This window comes from Amphibalanus amphitrite, unplaced genomic scaffold, assembly GCF_019059575.1.
Source record: "Amphibalanus amphitrite isolate SeventyFive unplaced genomic scaffold, NRLGWU_Aamphi_draft 000247F_arrow, whole genome shotgun sequence".
In the NCBI taxonomy this organism is placed as follows: Eukaryota; Metazoa; Arthropoda; class Thecostraca; order Balanomorpha; family Balanidae; genus Amphibalanus; species Amphibalanus amphitrite.
The window spans coordinates 163,023-187,093 of NW_024881742.1; the positions used below are offsets into that span (position 1 = coordinate 163,023).

At 57.4% G+C, this 24,071-nt stretch overlaps 1 protein-coding gene across 6 annotated transcripts in view; it reads left to right on the forward strand.

The window, feature by feature from the left end:
- LOC122386334 (ras GTPase-activating protein raskol-like) overlaps positions 1–24,071 on the forward strand; it is a 137,008-nt gene that overhangs the window by 109,471 nt on the left and 3,466 nt on the right. For all 6 annotated transcript variants that reach the window (XM_043375438.1, XM_043375439.1, XM_043375437.1 and 3 more), the window contains 11 exons: positions 1,033–1,136; positions 7,061–7,158; positions 15,215–15,433; positions 17,252–17,538; positions 17,927–18,047; positions 19,794–20,008; positions 20,554–20,812; positions 21,376–21,524; positions 21,859–22,025; positions 22,325–22,605; positions 23,218–23,826. In XM_043375438.1, the coding sequence (XP_043231373.1) occupies positions 1,033–1,136; positions 7,061–7,158; positions 15,215–15,433; positions 17,252–17,538; positions 17,927–18,047; positions 19,794–20,008; positions 20,554–20,812; positions 21,376–21,524; positions 21,859–22,025; positions 22,325–22,605; positions 23,218–23,826 (2,509 nt within the window). The remainder of the gene's footprint in view (positions 1–1,032; positions 1,137–7,060; positions 7,159–15,214; positions 15,434–17,251; positions 17,539–17,926; positions 18,048–19,793; positions 20,009–20,553; positions 20,813–21,375; positions 21,525–21,858; positions 22,026–22,324; positions 22,606–23,217; positions 23,827–24,071) is intronic.

Here is a 24,071-nt window from a genome sequence, read left to right on the forward strand (position 1 = left end):
CGGGTATCCAGGCAGGGCGCTCTCATGGGGCGCTACGCTGGGGCAGCTCGTGTTTTAGCATTCCAAAGGGCCGCTGTTGGACGTTTGTTTGTGGTTTTAATGGCATAATCGCTTTAGACCAGACTGCAAATCATGTTTGTTAATTGTCTGGTGTCATTGGCCATTAGCCGAGTAGAGTTTCTCATGTTGCACGGCCGCACGATATGAGTTTCTCACAGGTCTCGGTATCACGCTTCGCCGTCTGGAGGCATGCTCTGGCCGCGGTGGTGTGGTTTTATTTAATCCATTACTCGCCCGGTAATTTCATTACGACTGGCCGAGTGTGTGCTGAGTGTCAAATGATACCCACGCTGGCTCATCAGTCACCATTATTACTCGTCGCTCCATCTTCGGGGCGTCGTCTGCGCCGGCCCAAATTGACGCCGGGACCCGGGAGTTGCCCCTGACACGCTGATGCCTGGTGGTGACCTAATCCACCTGTTGGGCCCTCGGTGTTTCCCTCACCGCCGGTGGAGTGGTCATTATCAGCAGGTTAGGTCATTAGGTGGCCGTAACACCCGGCGCGTGGCCCGCGCCGTCTGACGATATCTGTCATATGATCAGCATGTCTGAGATGTGCTCCCTCGTCAGTCAGACCCGACCGTCCCGAGTTCTCACACTCTCAGTCTCGGCACCCCGCCGAGCGCCGGTCGCAGTACCCTGTCCGCCGCCCTGACTTACATGCTGCAGGGGCCAGCCAGGAGCGGCTATGGTTATGAGGTGTGCACTGCAGGGTCAGAGTAGACGCATGACAGAGGCCAAGCGGGGTCAGAGGTCGCGCAGAATGGTGAGCGAGGTGACATTCCTCGCTGCGTTGTGTGGCTCCCCGCCGTGACAATCCGGCCGTCTGACCGTGGCCCCTCACCCTTCCCCCTCCCCTCACTCCCCCACGCCTCTCTCCTGCCTCTCCCACGCCTCTCTGCTCTCGGTCGTTATGCACCGATGATCGGTGGATGTGTACCGGCCACTAACGCCCTCCCTCTCTCGTTGCAGACTCGTCCTATGAGAAGGCGGTCGGCCTGGGCCGTGACTCCGCCCCCGGCACACCCGTGCTCGGACACAGAGTCACGCCCGAGCCCGGAGCGTCGCGATTCACGGTGAGTCCCAGTCGAGAGTACTCTTTGACTCTTGCGTCACATATTTTCAATCACATGGCGGTCCTGTTCTTGATGACGTTAACATATTTACAATAATCTGCGGTCGAATTACCGCAAGTTTGCACGTACTACAAATTTGAATCCAACTACGTCACCTGAATATGGTTGATGGAGAGACTGACATGTTTGAATAAAGTCATGTTACGTCTGACTGGTAGCTTGCGTAGCTGGCTTCTACCTGTGTTCCGTAAACTTCCCGTTTGCGGCAGACTCGGCTACTGCAGGTTCGGAGGCGGTGCAGAGACGAGGACACGACTTTAGCACAGGGAGTGTCTAGCAGCTCGATGACTGAATGCACAGCGTATTCAAACCGCCGCCTTCCGGCTACTCAGGGTCGTCGGGGCGCGGGGAGCGGGCTGGCAGAGCTCCCCGTGGTTGGCATGAATAACGTGCCGTATGTCTCACCCCCACCGTTTGCCGCCGCCCGCCGCCCGCCGCCCGCTGCCCGCCACTCCACTCCCGTGAGCCATCCCACCCGAGCCCCGGCGTTATCTCTCAGCCGAGAGGTGGGCGACATGACTGCCAATGTCACTGACAGAGCGTCCGACGTGTGCCGAGGGCCCCCGGCCCGCTTATATGGCGACAAGCTGCCAGCTTCTATTGCGGCGCCTCGGACAGACGCCGCTCGAAGGCGACGTCTTTATGGCCGCGGTGACATTTTCGGATTCTATTGGTGACGTTAAATGTAACTCGATCGATCCGGGCCCGGTCCGATCCGAAGATAGCGACGTGTCAGGTTATCGCGTTTGTTATGTGACAGCACGCCGATGTGAAATGCTAATTCGGCGCAGATTACAGCGCCGTTACGTGATACAGTGCGAATCGGGAACATAACCGTCCATTTACGGCTGACTACATAACTCGGCGCTTAATTTGAAAATTATTTATTTAGTTTCAATGTTTAATTATGCAGCCTTGAGCTGCCTCGGCTGCCAAAGACCACAAAAGAAAACACAGCGTGGGTGAATTGTATTCCAGGCACGTGGTGGCTCTGGCGGTGGAGGGGGTGACACTTGCGCGCGCGCATACCTCACATGGCTCACATGTCGCCCGTCACCCGTCACCTGTCACGTTGGGGGTGCACGCGTCACGCGAGCACTCATGACGCCACCGGGGGCCGATTCTGCGAACCGGGCCACAAGCCTGTGTCCGCCGGCCGCGCTTCTCCGCGCTGCGGCTGCTCTCAGCTCCAACTCGTGACGTGCCGGACGGAGCAGCCCCCAGGCGGAGACGGGCCGCAGTCATTTTTATGCTAATGCCGCGCCGACACATCCTGTTTCGTTGGGCGGCGGTTTGTGCGCCGGTTTGTGCGCCGGTTGTGGTGCAATGTCGGCTGACGCGCCGCGGAGGGGCGGGTCGCCGGCGGAGGAGCGCTGACAGCCGCTGAGAGCTCGCCTTACTGCGTCACCAGTGCGGCGGACGGCCGTTTTGGGCAGAGAACATCTGGTGGACGCGGCCCGCGCGCCGAGACGAGTTTGGGCCGATGGTCGCCGCCCGCCGAGGGTGGAGTCCTCCCAGTTCCGCGGAGGATGATCATATAACCCGCTCTCAGAACCGACACAATAACTACGTACGTTTGTACATACTACAAGCAAACAGCGAAGGGCGGGTCCGAACGTTACATTGATGAAGTCATCAATCAACATTCGGATTTTGGAAGAGTAGGAGGCACTCGTGGATATCAGAAGACTGACGTTTAAGGCGGTGCTGTCGATTGGCGCTGGTGTCGAAAGAGACGCTGTTTCGGTGCACCGGCTGCGCTGACGGGCAGTGAAGTGCCGTCATCGGTACGTGCGCAGGCCGGCTGTCGCTCCCCCGCTCATGGCGTCACTGTCCGCCATCTGCTGGTGAACGGTGGGCGAGCGGAGCAACTAGCTACCGTGGACAGGCGTCCCCGCCCGGCAGAACCGACTGATTGCCTGTCCGGCTCGACACGGGGTGATGTGATCGGCCCACTCGCCCGGTGTTGGAGTCCTGTGGTGAAACGGTACCGATCACTCTCTGAACCGAGCGGCACGGCGCACGCAGCTGAACGCAGCGACTGCCGGCGTCAGGCAGACGGTCACGGTGGCCAGCGGTCAGCTCGACCATCTGATGGCCGGGACTCGAGAGGATATCGTGAACAGTGCTCTCTGCCCACAAACATGCATCGTTGCATAATTATAGTTGTTAGTTAACATCCCTCTCGTCACAGTCAGGCTAGACGTCTTTGTCCATCTCTCCGCCTGTCTATCACTGAGTCACATCACTCAATAAGTCGGCCGGTTTGTTTGTATGCAAGTCCCTGTGAAACCACTATAGTTTGACATCCGCGGACTCGGGGTCAAGAGGTCACCGTCCTCTCGTCCGTCGCACCCGTTCCGTTCCATCCCGCCGACGGAGCGCAGCTGCCGCGATAGTCGGTGTCGACGATCGTCGGATGGTCGGCGTCGACGATCGCCGCTCCCTCGGCGTCGCTGACGACGGGGAGGGACCGACGGACGCCTCGTGTCGACGATCGGAGGGGATGATGTCTGATACGACCAGCGGACGATACCCTGCGTACAGGGGGACGGGAAAAAGCGGGAGACGGGACGCGCGGCGGCGCGGATAGCACAAGGCTGACCGAGCAAAAAGTCGGTACTGCACGCTACGGCTCCGCGCGGCCGGCGAAAGCGAAACCGAACGGAGCGAGCGTCCGGTCACCATCAATCAGCGCGCCTTATCGGGAAATATCAAAGGATAGCCGAGTGGTAGTCCAGGCGCGCGCCGACGGCGGAACAATTGAAAAGTACCCGCTTCGAGCGTAGTCCTCTCTCCTGTGACGGGGCAGTGTTCGTGAGATGATCTCATCTGGAGCTCTGTGATGCTTTGTAACGCCCCGCTCATTTCTCGCTACGTCTGACGCGAGAGCGGCGCCGCTTTGCTGACACCAGCTGAATGGAGCGGCGCTGTTAGCCTGTTAGAAGAGCCGCCATACAGTCGGCTGGTGGTCATACGGAGTATATTGCGGTGGTGAGGTCGGTGACCTGCCTCTGACCCGGCCGGTCGCTATGGTGGGGCTCGCCGACAGTCTGATTGCCGCCTCACGTCTAACGCCAGGCGGCCGCCGCGGCGCAGCAGCCGCCTCCGCGGAGTTCAGCGGATCGCGCCGAGACAAACAAACTGCTGGGCCTCCTTACCGCGCGCCAGACTGGCTAATCAACCGCCAAATACAGAGCACTGCCTGATGCAAGGAGCTCGAAAAGGAGTACTGCGGACCGTCGCGCCTCCTCGACTGTGTATCTCGGACAGAGGCGGGGTGCGGCTTCGGCACAACGGCGGCGTGGTAGCAGTAGCAGCCGGCGCAGGGGAGGAAGCTGGGAGGCAGCAGTGTCCGCAGATGCCCGGTTCTGGTATATGCCTGCAGTACTGTTCGTGTCCCTACTTGCGGGCCGGGGGCAGCAGAGCGCCGGCGGCGGCTAGCCGCGGCCGATCGAAGGGCGCTGAGGAATGCGGTCCGGCGCCGGCTGCCGTCTGTCTGGCTGACGGCTGACGCTCGTCACCTGCCGATGACGCCCCCTCCCCCCCCCCCTCGGCGGGCGGACCGCCGGCCGGGCCCACCAGCTGGCTCCGTGAGCGATTGGAATGCTAATGGCGGCCAATTGATTCTGCCCCGACACTCCTGATTAGAAGTACACACCACTCCTATTTCGTCGCCTTGTGTGTTTTGTTTCGAAACAACTATTCAGCATTCAATATGGAGAATGACCCGTCAAGATCAGTTGAGCTGGAGGCATAATTAGTGAAGTTTTTTTCTCTTACGAAACCTTGAACTGAATTGCTCATCATACAGCGCTGCGGATTTCATTTCAGTTCATCTCCGCGGAACGCTGGTCAGTTCACTGCGCTCCCCATTTTCCGCGGCACATTTGGCACGGCTGCTCGGTGGGTGTGCCAGCGTCGCCAGTGCGTGGCGCAGGCTGCCTGCGTGTCCGCCTCCCGCGCTGCTGAGTGCGCCAGACTCGCCGCCGCCGCGCCAGGATTGCCACGCCCGCGCCGCGTTCGTCGCCACCTCTTGCCGGCGTCGTCTCGGTGACCCGGCTGTGCAGTCCGCGCTGACACAGAGTCAGCGGCGGCGGAATGAAAAACAAACACCCCGCGGACGGCCACAAAAGAAACGGCCCGCGACCGGTCTGCTCGGGCGAAACGAGCCGTCTCTGCTGCCCGGCTGCGGCGTTGCAGCGCGCCCAAACTGCCACGCACGTGCGCACTTCCGTAAATCTCGTGCCCTGAGCCGTAATCAATGACGGTCGTAGATCTAGCCAAGAGGAAATGCGTTTCGTCTGTCAGCCCGCCCCGCCCGCGGCGCTCATAGCCGCGGGGGAACGCACTCACTCTGCCGTCGCCAAAGACGACTGTGGCGGCGGTGGTGACGACGGAGGGACGCGGTCGGAACGCCGCTGCCGTCGCGGCGGGGAGGAAGGGACCGGTCGTCGCCACCGACCCCGCGGGCCTTTCGGAGGGGAGCGGAAAGTATTGCCGCCGTCTCGATCGTTACCGACGGAGCGGTCTCGTGCGGCGCGCTCCGAATGGGATTACGGCTCCCCGAGGTACGCCGCAGAGGATAATTGGAGGGGCAGTGACGCGCCGGAGGGGCGCCGACTGATACAGCGCGCGCCGCGCCGGCTGGAATATGGCGCTCCCGGGACCGGACGCGCACCAGGCGGAGCAGTCGGTCCCAGCTGACGCCGCGAACAAAAGCACCTCGAGACGGGACGGCGCGGCGGGGCGCCGACGGCAGAAGATGAGGCTGTCGCACTCCATTCCAGCGCGACTGCCGCGTCCGCGGGGGTCGGCGGACCCTCGCCGCGGCCATCGGTGCATATTGACGGGCGGGATGCAGTGGCTGATTTATGAGATTTATCCAGCCCTCGCGCCCGTCTGCTGCAGCTTGGAGCCTGGCGCCTGCCGCCCCCTGCCCCTATCGCGGCCCGTCCGCCGGCGCGTCTGACCGCCCGGCGGACGCGCGGACGACGGACGGCGTCCGCCGCGCACGTCCTACCGACCAGGTTTTTGTGTCGGTATCGGCGGGCGCCGACTTCCGCCGGCTTCCGTTGGATTTCGTTCTTATCTCGTGGTTTGACGTGCCCGGCTGCCGGAGCAGCTGTCCAAAGATGTCGCCAAGTTGGACGGCGCCGGCGGCCGCCGGACGGATCGAACGTCAGAGACGGGAGCCGCCGGACGGATCGGACGTCAGAGACGGGAGCCGCCGGACGGATCGGACGTCAGAGACGGGAGCCGTCGGACGTGACGCCGACCGATGTTTCGTGCTCACGGTCGGACGTAACATGTCGCTCGGCTCAAATGGTCTTTTAAAATGTATGTTTCGATAGCCTTCGGTATAATTTAATCGCCTCCGTCTAGTAGCGCCGCACGCGGGGTGCCAGTCTCATCGAAAGGAGCTGTCTCAGGGGATGAGCGTTATAAATGGTGCACCTTTATTCGCTGGCGCCCTTGCCGTGGGCTCTCCAGCAGGTGCGAGACGTTCATAGAGGCAGGATTGTCGTGACGCCATTTCACCGCCGTGACGTCAGAGTGTGAACGGCTGCGGCCGGCTTCCTGGTTCCAGGGGCTTGACAACGCAGGAGGCCTTGCGTCACTGTGGTAATCCGACCCTCATAGTGCGCAGCGCCGGCGTCACGCTGGACGATTTTTCCAGACATGTGGTGTGAATGTTACCTTTGGTGCATACCTGAAATCTGCTAACGTTTTTTTCTTATTTGACCAGATGTGTTTTTATCTAATCATTTATCTGACGGTTTGTTTATACCTATTGTTCGGATCGTCACGTTTGTCTATCTGCTTTGTAGAGTGAACTGGAGTCGTTTGTTTTTTGTTCACAGAACTTCTTCACAAAGCGGTCTTTCAAAGGCAACCCGCTGAAACGGACCAAGTCTGTGACGAAATTAGAGCGCAACCGCAGCAGAATCGACGCCGATGGGTGAGTACTGAGTATCTGATTACAAAGACCTGATAAAGGTCCTTGGTGGGACCTAAATACCTTCATCCCTTCCCTAGACGTCCCCTGTGGGAGCCAAACAGCGCGGGATGTGAGGCGGTACTGCGTGTAAATCTAATCATTGTGCGTCCGGTTTAGACTATTCCGCCGGGAACTTGATGCGATTGTGCTCTTAATTACATCCTACAGCTCGTACTGCGCAGTACACTGTTTTATTTCCCATATCGTCAGGCTTGCAGTTTTGTGGTAATGACGGGTTGTTTATAAATTAATGAGCAACTTGATTGCAATAAAACAATTATGCTTGTTATTTTACCCGAGATAGTTAGTTATAATGGTAGTGCTATCCACTATGTAAATGTCACGCATTATTAGATAGCTGCCTCATATTTCATGTTCATTACGGAGCGAGCGAAGCGAGCGGAGTCTTTCCTTAGATTAACGGAAATTTCTGAGTATGAGCGGCCGGCCGGCCGGCCGGCCGGCCGTGCGGACGCTTTTGCGAGGCTTATATCTCAGCAACCACTTGACCGATTTACATGCGGTAATTTTTGTAGGGTAGCTTCATTCCTTCTACCAAGTATTGGACTATTCCCGATGCATGTGGGTGACCCCTTATGCACGTGCCACGTGCAAAACGAAGAGGTGTCAGTTTTGCAATTGTTGCAATATCTCGGTAACTACTTGGCCGATTGCGCTCAAAGTTGGCATGTAGGTAGGCACCCACTAGGCACTGCATATCCATGTGCCAGAGTTGGGGTGCTGCTGCACGTGCGCACGTGCAGGGGTCGTTTCCAGATCTCGAGAACGGCTCGACCGATTGCGCTCAAATTTGGTACACAGTTTGGGACCGGTTAGTAGGGTGCCGTGCACAAGTCAGTTGGGACCCATTTTGCACGTGCGCACGTGCAGGGTGCCGCTTCCAGATCTCGAGAACGGCTGGGCCGATTGTGCCCAAATTTGGCACATCGCTAGACACCGGTTAGTAGGGTGCCGTGCACAAGTCAGTTGGAGGTACCCCCTCGCAATTTCGCACGTGCAAGGCCCACCCTCTCGCTCGCTCCGTTAGTCGCCCCATAAGGCGTTATACTGGTCATTATTCTATGAAAAGACTTGGACTTAGGTGTACCTTCCACATATGAGCAAAGGTTTCCTTGCTGAGTAGCTTGTACGGCGAAAGTGAAGCCTGCCATTGCGCTGACTGGTATGACACATATATTTGTATGTTTTCATTAGCTACTCCCTTTGTCAAGGCCTTAATTTCTGGACATGTGAAGCTGAAGTCTTGAGAAAACGACTTTTTTCGCTTTGTTAAAAAAAATCACAGTTTGTAGTCATTTAACTTTTGATGACCTTCCGAAAGTTTTAGCTTGTTCTTATGCTCTACGTGGCGTGTTACCCACTTATTGGTTCTTTGTTTGCATTGTTTATTCATTTAAACACACGCGGTGCTGCCATAACACCATTGCACTGTCCTTTTTGTTTGCTTATCACAACTTTTATCGGAAGACTGCCAACAGTGATAAGCCTAAAGGTAAGCCTGTCAATTTCCGTGACGAATTCATTCGTCATAGGAGATTATTAGTCGAAAACAAGGTGGATCAGAATGTTGCCAAGTGGAAAGTATTTGCAGCCAAATCGACACTGTGTCACGATTGGTGTCCGTGTATTGATACGATGGTTTGGTATGCGGCTGTCACACGTCACCGAAATGGCCAACTGTCACACTTCTGCGGTGATGCAGCTTAATCGGCTGTGAAATGGAGACGTATCGCTTCCCGTATCGGGCTGGGCCGCCAGCGCTAATAGGAACGATTGCCGATTGACGTTTTAGGTGGCGTCCTGTCAAACCTGCATTAGGTATCGGTTGCTGACGCTGGTTTTCGAGAACAATTGCTCACTTCGCTGTTCAGTGGTGGTAATAAAAATGCAATGCAAGTATAATGCACACTGCTTGATCGTATAGTTTACCAATGCCGTCTCGCTACTGGGAGCCCGGTTCGATAGTTGTCAACCAGCGGGTATTTTGCACTGCCTTTCACGTAATTCAGGATCCTTGTTCACATTATCGGATAAATTGACGACAGTCTTCTGGGGAGTGTAGTAATTCTGGGGAGTGTATGTCTGTGCTTCAGTTATGAATGTGGAATCCTAGAAATTCCATATAGGATCAGCTGACACTATCGCAAAATCAACAGATAGCATGCTTTGTGTTAGAAAGATAAAGGTACTTACTGTTTATCCTCTTTTACACATTGACGACTTCGTGCTGAGTATTGTACTTAGGCTATTTTTTATCAATTCGGATAGGAGTTCAGAGCCATTTTTGCCATTTTTTTATTGCAGATTGGTCTATTCAGACTGTTCGCATTTAAAGGAAAACTATGGTTGACGTGAAACTGACATAACATGGTATCATACAGCACGTGCACGACATCTTTTTATATCCGTTATATCATGTCCAAAGTATATGTTCTGTTGCCATATTTTCTAAGTAATCCGTGTAGCGAATAGCGATGCTATTGACACTGCTCCGCCCATGTGTGGTGGGATATCTTCACGCACTGCTCCACGGTCGAGCCTGCCGGCCGGAGCTGACTGCTGAGGCCTGCGCGCCGCCTCAGCCGGCCTGCAGCAGCAGCAGCCTTTGTTTTCTCAGTCGGCGATGGCGTTCGGTGATCCGGCGTCTGTCGTGTCGAGAGCGGGACGATCCGTCACTGGCCGCCTCCGGGCCGACCAGCCGCCGCGCTGGGCAGACAAGAGGGGAGCTGAGAGCTGCTCCGAGCTGAACTGAGCCATACTGAGCCAGAGAACCGGCCGCCGCGCTATGACTGACCGGAGGGGAGCTGAGAGCTACTCCGAGCTGAACTGAGCCAAACGGAGCCAGAGAACCGGCCGCCGCGCTGGGCAGACAAGGGGGAGCTGAGAGCTGCTCCGAGCTGAACTGAGCCACGCCGAGCCAGAGAACCGGCCGCCGCGCTAAACTGACCGGAGGGGAGCTGAGAGCTGCTCCGAGCTGAACTGAGCCACGCCGAGCCAGAGAAACCGTCCACCGCGGACCGTTAGTCCCGCGGTGACATGCGCATTGCACACCCCGCGCACATGTCAATAGCTACTGCCTACTACAAATATAAAATAGTGCGTACCTAATCACCAATTTTTTACTGCTTAGAAACAAATCAAGCGTTACAGGTCTCTGTTCAGTTATCAGTTGTCACTATCTAACCTCAGCTGAGTCAGCTCCATAACAGGCAGCGCCCGCCGCACTGTGGCGTTCGCCTATTCACGCAGCAGAGCGGCGTGCCATGCGGCACAGTCTAACTTACGGCGCTCGGCTGTACTGCGGCACAGTCTATCTCACGGCGTTTAGCTGTACCGCGGCACAGTCTATATCACGGCGCTCGGCTGTAATGCGGCGCAGTATAACTCACAGGCGCCAAGCTGTACTGCGGCACAGTCTATATCACGGCGCTCGGCTGTACTGCGGCACAGTCTATATCACGGCGTTTAGCTGTACCGCGGCACAGTCTATATCACGGCGCTCAGCTGTACTGCGGCACAGTCTATATCACGGCGCTCGGCTGTACTGCGGCACAGTCTAACTTACGGCGCTCGGCTGTAATGCGGCACAGTCTATCTCACGGCGCTCGGCTGTACTGCGGCACAGTCTATCTCACGGCGCTCGGCTGTACTGCGGCATAGTCTATTTCACGGCGCTCAGCTGTAATGCGGCAGTCTATCTCACGGCGCTCGGCTGTAATGTGGCAAAGTCTATATCACGGCGTTTAGCTGCACTGCGGCACAGTCTATCCCAGCCCGGCTGTAGTGCTGCGGCAGCCTCGCGCGCACTATCGGAAGACCGATGGGTGACCGGTGTTATCTCCTCTCGTCCCAGCTCCATCTCCATCTCCTCCCCAGTCGCCGTTCTGCCAAGCCCGTCTCTAGTCTACACAGCACGCAGCTCTGACACACGAGCTCATAACAAGCCCCACAAAGGGCTCAACATCGGCTCTGGTTGGTCTCGCCGCCGCGCCGTCCCTCCGGGTCCCTGCGGCGCGGGTCTCCTCTGTTTGTTTCTCTCCGACGTCTGGACGTGCCGTCGGTAACGACGCGCGGATCGTCGACGGAGCGCGCAGCCGCCTATAAATACGCTGCGTCGGAGACGGCGGCGGCGGGGGGTGGCGGGCCGGCAGTCGGCGCCGACGGCTCGACCCGGCGCGGCGCGTGTCGGACGGACCGGCGGCGGCGAGGAGGTGTGCGCGACAGCGTGGTCCGGACGTCAGAGTGTTGGGTAAACCTGCCGGCGTGACACGATGAGTGGCTCGACCTGCTGCGTGGGCGCCGACCCGCGCTGCTTCCCCAGCTTCGCCACCGTGCGACGGAGGCCGCGACGCGTGCCCCCGCCTGCCACAAGGTACGGACCGGGTCCCAGGCAGCCGTAATAGACGGCCCAGCGTTCAGGGCGGTGATACTCATTGTTCATAGTGTTTGGTCACTGTGGGTCAGAGATCTGGTCCGATGCGTTATTCTAAGTGTCCGGTGAACTGGGTAAGATTCTGTCTCCTACAGCGGCACAACAGTCATTAATGGGATGGCGCCGCGACCGGACATTAATTTTCTGCATCGTTTGCAACGACCTTGGTAAAAGGAGACTCCATTAAACGCTGAAAGTTGTGCACAATGAATTACTGTTCATCAGCATCCTTGAAAGAAGGCTGCTCCTTCGCCAAAATACAATGGTTTCGTGTGACCTTTGTTAGCCGATTTGTTCAGTTCTTGGTCGTTGACTTTTTCGAGCGGCCTTCTGTCACCGAATACAATGCCGTAAGTGATTACGTGAATCGGTTCTGAGAAGTAGTGTGCTACTTTGACAGCTTGCATGCGGCCAGGAATGCCAAATATGTTTTAGGATGTGCTCGCTCGTTTGTAGGGGGAGTGCAAATGGCACGAGCATGACTGAAAGCAAAACACGGACACCCGAGAGCTGACCTGAAAACCGCGCAGTTACGCAACGGACTCGGATGGACGGTAACTGGCCTCAGGGCTTTTATTGCATTTGTCATTGTACTCGCATTTAGAGGAGCTGTGAATCAATGTGTAACAATATCTATGTACCTAACACTCATATACCTCAGCCTCATCCATTCAATGGAAATGCTAACATATCTCACTGGTAATACCAAGCGTCTGATAACGCGTTATAACTAGACGCTCTGTATGGGCGCCAAGTGTCGCTGAACTATTTTCCGGCCCACCTCGGCGACACGTATTCCACCACAAACCGCCGGCACTTCCTCCCTTTCCATCGCTATTTCCGCGCCCACGCCACCACGCAAACTGCGCTAATTCCGTCCAGATGAGGCGCGTCTCCGCGGGTGTGGGATGTCGGTCCGCCGCGGCCGGCCGCCTCCCACGCACGCACCGCGCTGACTCACCGCGGCCAGCCCCATGACGGGCGGTCGCCGGTGTCGACGCACCCGCTTCCGTCGCCGCCGACGGTCGATGCGCGTCGGCTGAGGTGCACCGGACCCTCCGTCCGGCGCGTCCGCCCCCCCCCCATCGGACGAGACGGCGGAACGGCGGCGGAATAGCGGCCGCGCGCCGCTCCGCCCTGTGGGGTGAATGTGGTTAGCCCCCGCCGCCCGGCTCGGCAGGGGAGGCGATATTGAATTCAGCGGTCGTCGCCTCCGATGCCACCGCCGTGTCGCTAACGTCGCCGCCGCGCCGCCGTCGCCGCGATCTCCCGCCGGGCTGGTGTCGATAACCCGCCAGAGTAGTCGATCCCTGGGGCACCAGCAAAGGGCCCAGCCCCCGGGGGATTCCGTCAGGCAACCGAATAACTTTTTTCTTCTGTGTCGCCTTATTACATAACACCCGTCTGCTCACCGTTATTGACTCGCCGATGTGTGAAATGCGTGACCGAATCGGCCGCCCAGTAGGTAGGTGACGTTAGCGTCATGGGACGAGAGGACGGCTTAATCCGCGGTTGTCGTGTGCTCTCGGTGGAGAGGCCGGCGCGTGGGTCGCGCTCGGCCCACTATTGGTGTGGCAATGTCCACCGTCCGGCCGGCCGGAGATTGGCGGCCCGCTCATGTTATGACATAGGGCGCCGCCGATTGTAGCCCCGGGCGATAGGCGGGTCATGATGGCCCACCCTGGATCGGAGCGCAGGGGCGGCGGCAGGGACGGGGCGGGGAGGTGGCGGCAGGGGCGGCGGCAGGGACAGGATGGGGGAGGTGGCGGCAGGGGCGGCGGCAGCGGGCTGACTCGCAGAGACGCTACAGACAGAGTGGTGTGGTCAGCGATGGGTAGCGGAAATAATCAGCTGCCGTAACGATGACACGATGATAGAACCGACCGCCATAACTCCAATAGAGCTCGTCACGCGGTGATTTCTGGTAGTGTTCGGCGCCGTACGTGATTGAGAACGACACGGTTCATTAGACTCCGATAGGGAGAAATCTGCGCCCGGGAGAGCGCTGACGGGCCAAATCACGGAGACTGAGCGCTAGTCCGGATTGGTGACGTAGAAATTCGTAAAAATCGAAATTACCCGCCCAACCATGCGTGAAGATTCTTTCCTCGTCAAGTCCATCTACCAAAATGAAAGCAATTTGTCGATCAACCCAGGCGCATTGCTGCGTTTTATACTGACCTTTTCTCTAACAACGGTCCCACTATAAACGTGAATAGGGCTTCCACAGATGGCAATCGTCACATCGCGCCTAACGATGATCGAAAGCAACTTCAAGGATCGAAAGGAACTTCAAGAGATGGCAGTTGCTGCCAAATTGTTTTCATCGCAGGCCCTTTATATTGACCGACCAATTAATATTTCTCCGCAGCCTGGCTGGACAGTGTTTTCTGACGTATGTCGTCCATCTAATGCAATCACCGCGATTCTGCGTACCGGACTGCGTTTGTTCTCGCTCGTTGCCCGTCGACTGTTCGGTCGACTGATGTCTGTCCTACATCTACTCCCGGTCAGACTACAGAAGGTCCCCATCTGCGCGGGATGAAAGGAGCGTCCCGGCCGGATGTGGGCGCCGTTTGACTCCGTCTCAGACCGCTCACTGCTGCCCAAACATGCGGCCCGTTCTGTGTGAAGGGCAGACGTCTGTGCGGTTTCCTGAGGTCGGCGTCTGCACCGGCGACCGCAGATAGGACTGGGAGGAGAACGCGGTATAACGGTCGCTGAGCGCGATTTGCTAGAACTATAGAAAACTGAGAACTATGAGGCGGTATAATGATGATGTGTTCTTACGTCATGATGGGGTAACCGATACGTGTCACCGTATTTTGTGACCCGATCTTGCCAATGATCTCACGTAACGCACATAGATAATGAAAGTAATGCTATCTGTTTGGCTGCCAGTATGTACCTCTCGACGCTTTATACGGGGCACAGAGCTATATGATACCAGTTTTTCAATGAAATCTCATTCCAGTCTCATTCCAGCTCAAATGTAAAACTGAATATTTGTAACAAACCTAAAAAGCAATCCCAGAAATACATGGATCTTATAACACGGTGGGATAGTAGCACTCGTTTAATATTTGTATTTTATCAGTGCCTAACACAAATACCTGTTGTAGCCGAGCGTCTCCATCACAGCGCGGCTGTCGGTTCTAGCGATATGGGTTATAGAGGGTACAGCGTGTGTCGGTACGTGTCCCGGATGCCGTCTGTCAGTTCCGTGCTGCCGCCGGGTGCTGAGGGATGTGTTGACCCGATGGCCCTCCCTGTGACGGCCTGGCGCCCCCCGCGCGGTGTGGTCCGAGGCCCGGCGCCCTGTGAGCGGTCACAGGCGCGGCACACGTCTGCCACCGCCCTGGGTGATACGGAGGGATCCGTCAGCGGACTGTCATAACTGGTGCCGGTCGTACAGGGTGGTCTGGAGCGGGCCATGTGTTCTGTGTTGTGAACACCATTTTATACTGTCTGCTCGTACCCATGTGTCACCATTCAGCCTTAATGTGTCTTCTAACCTGAAACCTCCTACTCAACACTGACCCTGTCGCTTCTTCTCCTCCGCAGCCCGGCGCCGTCCCGTCTCCGCTCGTCCCGCTCGCACGAGTCGCTGCTCTCCGGCCACAGCATGGTGTCCTCGACCGAGCTGGGAGCCGGCGAGGTCACCATCAAACCGCTGCACAGCTCCATCCTGGGCCAGGAGCACTGCATCCAGATCAGCTCACCCAGCGGCACCCGCTACTACAGCTGCCGCAGCGCCGACGAGCGAGACAGATGGATCCACAGGTGAGCGAACTGGGTGCGCAGAGAGGGGACCGATGGATCCACAGGTGAGCGAACTGGGTGGACAGGGAGGGGACCGCTGGATCCACAGGTGAGTGAACTGGGTGCGCAGAGAGGGGCCGTGAACACATGACAGCTTTGATGGCTGTTGTCTGCTATTATCAGGAAGTGGATACGGCTGATTTAATAAGACAAAGCCTAATCATTTTTGCTGCCACACCAGCAGCACTCATAATGGAAGTGACGTTTGGCTGCTGTCATATGAGCGGACGGTAGCGTTCTTCGTATACGGCGTGACGTAGGTAACGGTGGACGGTAGGCCGTTCCACACGTGGTAGCCGGGCTGAGCGGCCTGGGGTCGGGCTGCGGACAGCCGTCTCGCCCAGGGTCCGGCTTGCGGTGCTCAGCGCCGCCACGGGCGCGCACCAGTCCTCCCACCGCGCCGATTTGCCGGCTCAGACCGATGACGTCAAAATGCCGCCGTTCTCACGGTCGGTAAGATTTGTGTTTGGTTTACCGTCTGCTAATGTTTTTTGTCCCTCATGACAGGTCTAAATTTGATGCATTCCTGGCCATTTCAGCGTACTTATGGTGGTAGAAAGTAATGCGGCTCGGATTTTGGATGGAATTCCTTTCTCCTGCTTAACATTTCAGAGCACTTGTGTGTTTAGTTGAAGAAGGATGCGGTTTACTGATTCCCAAACCTGATACCCAGTAGTTCTCTCTTATCTGTCAGTTTGTGGGATGTATGTCTGTCGGCGATGTCCGCTAGCACATCAGGAAGTCAGCGAGGCTTACTTGCATTTGTGCTTACCGCAAATAAACGTGGATCCATTAAGCAGTGCAGCTTTAAATTGGGAGCGACTTTTATCACTACTTTTATGAAACGATTTCTGCTATTTTCATAAGTGTCGTATTTAAACCGAGATATCGGTTTTGTATTGCGTGATTGTGAACGACTGCTTCCGTTCAGTTGGTATTGCAGTCATTCAGAAATGCGATGTTAGCGGTTGCAGAAAACATCCTCATTGTCTGACGAAACTCATATGTCAAACTGAGGTTTTTTGAAACCGCAAAACATTGCTGCCAGATTTTTTTAATCGTTTTGAGCATTGCCAATCGTTGTCGTGGTTTATTTGTGGCCTCGATCGCCCTGAAACATGTTTGTGTGACCTATTTTAGTCTCTGTCAAATCATCAATCATATCTGCTCAGCGATAGCGTGATAAAGCGGTCAGCACTGCAATTTGTCTAGCCTTTCGAGCGCCGATTTTTGTTCCAAAGACCTCAGTGGCGTATGGGGATCACGCTGGCAGAAACCCAGTCTCCCAGGCAAGGGCCGCTTTCTGACCGTCTTTGTCGGTCGCTGACGTCTGAGGGGCCGCGGGTCTGACGGCCCGGGAGTCGGCGGTCCGAGCGGCGCCGGCCGGGCCCGGTTAGGCGGCCTCCGACACGGAGGTGACATCCCCTAACAGCGCCGCTGGTCGGCCGACAGTCGGTGACAGTCGCACACGCCACCACGTGCCGTGAGCGGGCGCCGCGGGCCCTTCCGAGAGCTGTCCGCCGACCGCTACTACGCAGCGGCCCCTACCCGCAACTGTCACGAGCAAATGGAAATAAAAACGCCCGGCCGCGTTCCATCGCCCATATGGGACGATCCGGGCGCATTGCAAAAAGTCTGCTCTCATCTATGTGCAAAAGCGATGGGCGCTGTCGACCGCAAAGGTAACGACGGCGCTCGTGTGGGTTCCCACGTTACGGGCGACCCGATCCATGACCGTATGACCGCTGACCGCTGACCGCCTGTCTCTCTGTCCGCCAGTCTCCGGCGCACCGTACAGCCGAACCGTGAGAACATGAGGCGGGTGGACAACTCGCTGCAGATCTGGCTGCTCGAGGCCAAGACGGTCACCGCCAAGAAGCGCTACTTCTGCGAGCTGTGTCTGGACAACACCCTGTACGCCCGGACGTCCAGCAAGGCCAAGACGGAGCTGTGCTTCTGGGGCGAGCAGTTCGAGTTCAACAACCTGCCGACCGTGGAGAGCATCCAGGTCAACCTCTACCGAGAGCCCGACAAGAAGAGGAAAAAGGACAAAAATGTCCTCGTCGGTAAGTGGCTGTCTGGATGTCCCGCCTATCGAGATGGAGCCGGAGGATGATTTTAGGTCACCACTGCGCGCGTCTCTCGTCGCGTCACTCTCGTGTTCCGCCCCAGCGTCGCTCCGTCTCTGAACGAGGCGGCACGGAATGCGTGCGCCGCGTGCCGGCTCGCGGAGCCGCGCCGTCTCAGTCGGCGCGTACGCGCATCGGCGACATTCCCGGCGCACGGCCGCCCCCTTTGGCAGGCCGCCGCGGTCGTTATCTGCGACAGAAATGCCGTGCTGCGCTACTTCCAGCCGTGTGTGTGCCGGTCTGGTCCTGCCGCTGGCAGTGGACGCTGTCTATCCGTGTAACTCTCCTGTTGGACCTCCGTTGATGACAGTCTGGCGCCTTTCAGGGACCGTGGATATTCCAGTCAGCTCGGTGGACTCGAGGTTCTTCGTGGAGAAGTGGTACCCGGTCACTTTGGAGAAGGGCAGCAGCAACAAGCACCCGCCCAGTCTGAGGATCAAGTGCAGGTATGTCGACTGTTTGCCCTTTTACCGACCTACGATCCCGCCGCATGACTGAGAAATCCCATGTAGCGCGCAGTGACTCAGTTTGGAGTTGTATCAAAGACCTCTGGCGGGGCTCAGCGGCGCCCGCCCACGCAGGCTCGGATACCGGCGCGTGTTTTTTGTCGGCCTATATTTATTGGTTCATAGCAGTCCAGACAGACGGGACATCAAAACAAAACGGCAGCGATATGCGCTGTCTGTTTATCTGATGGGCGCCTGAGGACTGGTGTGTGAGAGGGCCATTGTCCGGCCGAGTTTAGGAGCGGCGGCGAGACGAGCGGCGGTAAAACTGAAACTGTCTCAATGGGCGACAGACCGGATGTCGAGACAAGTGTCTGGGTCGCCACATCAAAAGAGTTGACGTTTTATAGCGGAGGTAGTCGGACGGTCGGATGATACCGTTTCCAGTCGTTCGGCATGACCACTAAACATTCGTGTGATATGTTGTGGTTTGTTAGGCGGTATATCACCGTTCGATATGTGGTGCCATTACGCTGCATCCCCGGTCCGCCCCATGGGTTATGCATTTAATTTTATGGGGCGTTGCAGACGGCGGCTCCCCATGTTGCCCCACCCGGAACTGCTCAGCTCAATCAAATCCGCGGCCCACACTCGGATGCGTCACACTACGCCTCCCTTCCTCTGGCGTCTGAGACTCCATCATTCTAACCACCCCACTCATCTCTGCAGCCGGCGGCCGCGTCACTGCCTAACTGCCGCCCCGCCCGTCCGCCCGCGGGTCGTTCGGCTGCCGGCTGCGCGTGTGTGTGTAGGCCGCGGCGGCTTGCTGTCGATGATACAGAGGCGGGGCGGCCCGACTGGGCTGTTTGCTCAGCGCTGGGCCTGCCAGGGACGCGGCCGGCACCACTCTGCGCTGATGGGTGGCGCACACCTGCCGTGCCGGCCGCGGCGGCGTAGGCACGACTGTGTCGGACCGGGCCGTGTCATGCATACGCAGAGTGCAAATTCTTGAACAAACTGAAGCGATCGAATGATTTAGTTTTCATTGAATAGTACGGATTGAGTAGCGACAAGATAGTTGTGTACGCTATGTCTAGGCGCACCTTTGTATTTCCTCTAGCGTTAGCTGCGGCGCACTCCCGCTGGTTTAGTTGAAGCGGCGCCCATGGTGACTCACTGGAACGCTCCGCCGGACACCTCGGCCGGGGTCATTCTCTGAGTCAGACCGCACCCGGCACCTGAATTTTACCTCGTTCGGCGCCCATTGCCGGCGGACCAGCTCGACAATAAATCCACGCGGCGGCGCAGAAAAGTTCACATGCGTCATCTGCAGCCAGGAAGGTTGGCGAATCGAGCAACCGTTTCTCCGTCTTTATAAAACGGCAATGATGAATGAATGTGCATTTATCATGTGTGTTGACTGTAGTTCTAGTTACACTTAGCTTGTTGGCATAAGCGATTTCAAGTTTCGGAGGTTACTGCTATTTGAACCACAGTCCTTGATATCGAGCTGATATTTGTTCGGCCTTAGCCAGGTGGTATTTATAAACGCTGTACTATTTTTATCTCGAGGTCGACTGTTGCCGGGCACATCTTTATTTGACGACCCGCTTACGGCACCGCCTTTTTTTGCCGTATGACATATCAAACGAGCATAGGTACTTAATACCAACATACGTGCGTAACAAGTCTGTTTCTGTAGGAGGTCATTCCCCTCAGCTGACCTTCCTCTCCCCCTCCGCCCAGGTTCCAGGCGGTGGACATCCTGCCGCTGCACGCCTACCAGGAGTTCCTCCAGTACGTCACCTCCCGCTACAGCCCGCTCTGTGAGGTCCTGGAGCCCCTCGTCGGCGTCAAGAGCAAGGAGGACATTGCCACCGCGCTGGTGCACGTCATGCAGCGCGAGGGTCTGGCCAAACACCTGCTCTCCGACCTCGTCTGCATGGACGTCAACCGCATCGGTAAGCAGACCTCCATGGTTACTGCGCTGGGTGGTGGCGCCCGTCCGCTCACATGCGCTCAGTAGCGTGTGTGGAGAATGCTTTCCCGGACGCCTGGCCCAGTTTCGAGTGTTTGTTGCGGCGCGACGCCTAGTTGTTTGGTGTTTGCGCGAGTGTTTTTCTTGGGCGGCACGCATATCCATAATTGAGTTGGATTGGTTTACTGGTCGCCGTGTTTATTTACAAAAGAAGGTCCTGCCAGCTTGCGGCGCTTTATGGGGTGCTAAATTAAATGCCGCTTTTCTGGAACTATCTTGGAGTTATTTTATCTACGTGTTGTCATACGATTCTCTCTCGTACCCTTGAGATCACAAGAGTCCCGTTGGCTGGCTTGTCTCTCATTCATCACCACAAACACCTGTATCATGGAACATAGCGTCCTCTAGCCTATCTTCCGCCTGCCGCGGACAGTCCCGCGTCCCTAACCGTAACCCCTCCCTGCTCTCCTTCCACAGGCGGTCCCTTCGCCTCGCCTCTAACCCCGCTCTCACCCCTCTGTCTTACAGACGACGAGCGGCTGACGTTCCGCGGCAACTCCCTGGCCACCAAGGCCACCGAGGCCTACATGAAGCTGGTCGGCGACCGCTACCTCAACGACACGCTCGGTGACGCCGTGCGCCGCCTGCTGGAGACCTCCAGCGACCTGGAGGTCGACCCCCTGAAGGTGGCCGGCCCGACGGCGCTGCAGAAACAGCGGGCCAACTTGCGCGCCGCCGTCCAGGAGATCTGGGCCAACATCCTGGCGTCGTACAACAGCTTCCCCCTGTGAGTTGATTGGGGGAGAATTGTGAGCTGATGGGAGAGAATGATGACGAAGACAACTAATGCTAATGGTCATTACTGTGATCACGCCGCCGACCTTTCGATATTGTGTTGCTAGTTAAGGTGCTGGGGTTGCAATTAAATATGATTAAGGTTAGTTCCGTGACCGATTTGATATGCGGAGGAGGCAGGCTGTACCTGTGTGTGATTGCGTAGGATAAAGTCAGTGCCCAGTGGCGCCGGTGGCTCGCATATCCGTTATTTATAATTGATTCCTCAGCTTTGCAAGCTCTTGCAACGTATTGTATTGTCGCTGCGTGATTAAAAACGAATATAGCTTTAACGAAGACTCCATGCAGCAACAGATACATGCGAGTGGCCTCGTTTTTCTGTACCTCGATGCCCTAGTGCTCACGTGATCGTGTCGGGGCCTCGGTCGACATTACAGTGCCGTTGTTCTAGTTGGCCGTGTTCCGGCGAGTGTTTGTGTACACAGTACAGTACCTGCGCGCCTCTCCCCATTGGTCGGGTCAAGTGGTGACCGTTGTTTGTTCGGCTGATTGCAGAGAGCTGAGGGAGTGCTTCTACCTGATCTGTGAGAGGCTGCGCGAGGCCGGAAAAACCGAGCAGCTCGAGAACGTCGTCTCGAGCTGTATCTTCCTGCGCTTCTTCTGTCCGGCGATTCTCAGCCCGAGCCTGTTCAACCTCACACAGGGTAAGGCGCTGCGGCAGCCAGACCTTCTGTCAGAGACACGCGATCTAGCCGAGCTGAACTCAGTCGCTCCTAGAGGCTGGCGTGCCCGGCATCCTTAAATGGGTGTCGGTTTGGTGACTGTCGGAGCTCGATCGGTACTCTCTAATTGTGGCCGGTAGTCGAATCGCTTCTACTGAATGGCCCGTTCTTTTCGCCTAAATGTCAATGGTTTTCAGCACGGAACAGCTATTACGTATACGGGTATTTACGTCCATTAGCTGCGATCGAATGATTTGTGAACGGCATACCGATCTGAACAGACGTCACGAACCGCCGACCATTTTTGTTTCCGCAGAATATCCCAACGAGCGGGCGGTGCGCAATCTGACCCTGGTGGCCAAAACGCTGCAGACGCTGGCCAACTTCACCCAGTTCCAGGGCAAAGAGAACTACATGGAATTCCTCAACGACTTCATCGCCAAGGAGACGCCGGCAATGCGAACCTTCCTGATGAAAATATCCGTGAGTGTTATCTCTGCTGCCACCAATTTAAACGAAACCGGGCCGACTGGCCCAGCGTATTTATTTTCAATTCGCGTGATGATAATGTCGCATATGCATCAACATGCATGCGATTGTGGTAATCAAAGTGCACCATTCATTGTGAGTGGCGTCATGATGCGGCGTGCCTTAATCTAACCAGCTCGTGCAATATCCTGTAATCTCGTGATCCCTCTTGACCCGGATCACATCCTAATTGACCCGGCTGACCCTTGTGACCCGTGTGACCCGTCTGACGGCGTCTCTCCCGGCTCCCGCAGGGTCCGGCCGGCCGTGACTGCCGACAGCAGGAGTGGGACGGATACGTGGACCTGGGTAAGCAGCTGTCGGTGCTGCACAGCCTGCTGCGCGAGACGGTGCCCAAGGTGACGAACCCGGCGCACCTGGGCGAGCGGCAGCGTCTGGACGCAGTGCTGGCCACGGTGACGGCGGCGCACAGCCAGCCCAACGTGGACCTGGTGTACCACCAGCCGCCGCCGCCGCCGTCCGCCGCCCTGGCGCCGCCGCCCAACTATCTCAGCCTGCAGAGGAACATCTTCAGGTGAGGGAGAGCGGGGGGGCAGGGGAGAGAGGGAGGAGGGAGGGGAGGGAGGGAGGGGAGCCCAGCTACCTCAGCCTGCAGAGGAACATCTTCAGGTGAGAGAGAGAGAGAGAGAGAGAGAGAGAGAGAGAGAGAGAGAGAGAGAGAGAGAGAGAGAGAGAGAGAGGGGGGGAGGGGGATAACAACTACCTCAGCCTGTAGAGAAACACCTTCAGGTGAGAGGGGGAGAGGGAGGTGCTGAGTTTACAATGGAGAGAGAGTGGGAAGGGAAGGGCTGTGATGTTTTGTGGGGTGTCATATGATTGCGGTATATGATGCCGTTGGAAGCTGTATGACACAGCTGAGTCATGTTCAGTTTATGTCTACAGCCCTTAGGTGTTGTGTCGTGTGCCGTTTATTTTCGCGCTGTGCAGCCGCTCGTTGGTCTTGCACCAACAGTTTAACGACAGAAGGTGTTCATTTGATACCGGGCCCAGCACATCGTTACTTTTACTGATGGCAGTAGGCCCTGCAAACTGCCCTGTTGCCACGCCGGCCCAAACTATTCATAATTCATTACGTCGTCCCCACAATCATCGCCGTGTCACTGACCACCCCGCTCCGTGTCGTCAGGTTTAACGACCGCACGTCGTGTCCGGCGGGCGCGGTGGCGGCACCCCAGACACCGCCGTCGCCGGCCGCCGGCGGGCCGGAGAAGGCGTCCACGCTGCCGCGTCACCTGTACCCGCCCGGCTCACCGCGCCGGCCCGCCGCCGACCTGCAGACCTCCGACGACTACGTGCTGTACAGCGCGCTGCAGCCGGGCCGGCCGGCACCCGCCGGGGCCGGGGCCGCCGGGGCCGCCGGGCCCACCCCCACCCACCACCAGCACTTCCACAACCACTCGAGCGGCCACTACGCCGGCCTGAACAACAACCCGCCGGCGGCCGGGCGGCGGCCGCGCCGGCCCGACGACGAGGCCGGCGACCACTCGTCCGGCGAGCTGGAGCACAACGGCAAGGGCTCGCAGATCTCCATCTCCCAGCTGAGCAACGTGGCCTCGAGCGGCTACCAGAGCTTCGCATACAGCCAGAGCTCGAGTCCAGTGGACCCGGCCATCAGCGGCCAGCAGCTGCAGCAGCGGCAGCGCCAGCGGCAGCAGCAGCTGCAGCACACGCCGCTCGCCTTCAACAACCCCATGTACCAGCTGAAGGCCGCCAACGGACAGCTGAGGAACGCCAGGTATGTACCCCGCGTGTGTCACTTACGGACCATCAGTCGGTTCGTCCATCCGTCTATCCTATCCGTTATTGTGTCGGTCCTTCCTGCTCGTCTTTTTCCATTCTCCTCTGCTCCGTTGTCCTTTCTGTCAGTCATTCGTACCTTGGGAGTCTGTTTTTCTGTCTGCTGTTCTGTTTCTGTCTGTCCGTCCTTCCTTCCTCCCTCCTGTCCGTTCCGATCAGTCCATGTTATGGTGACGGCGGTGC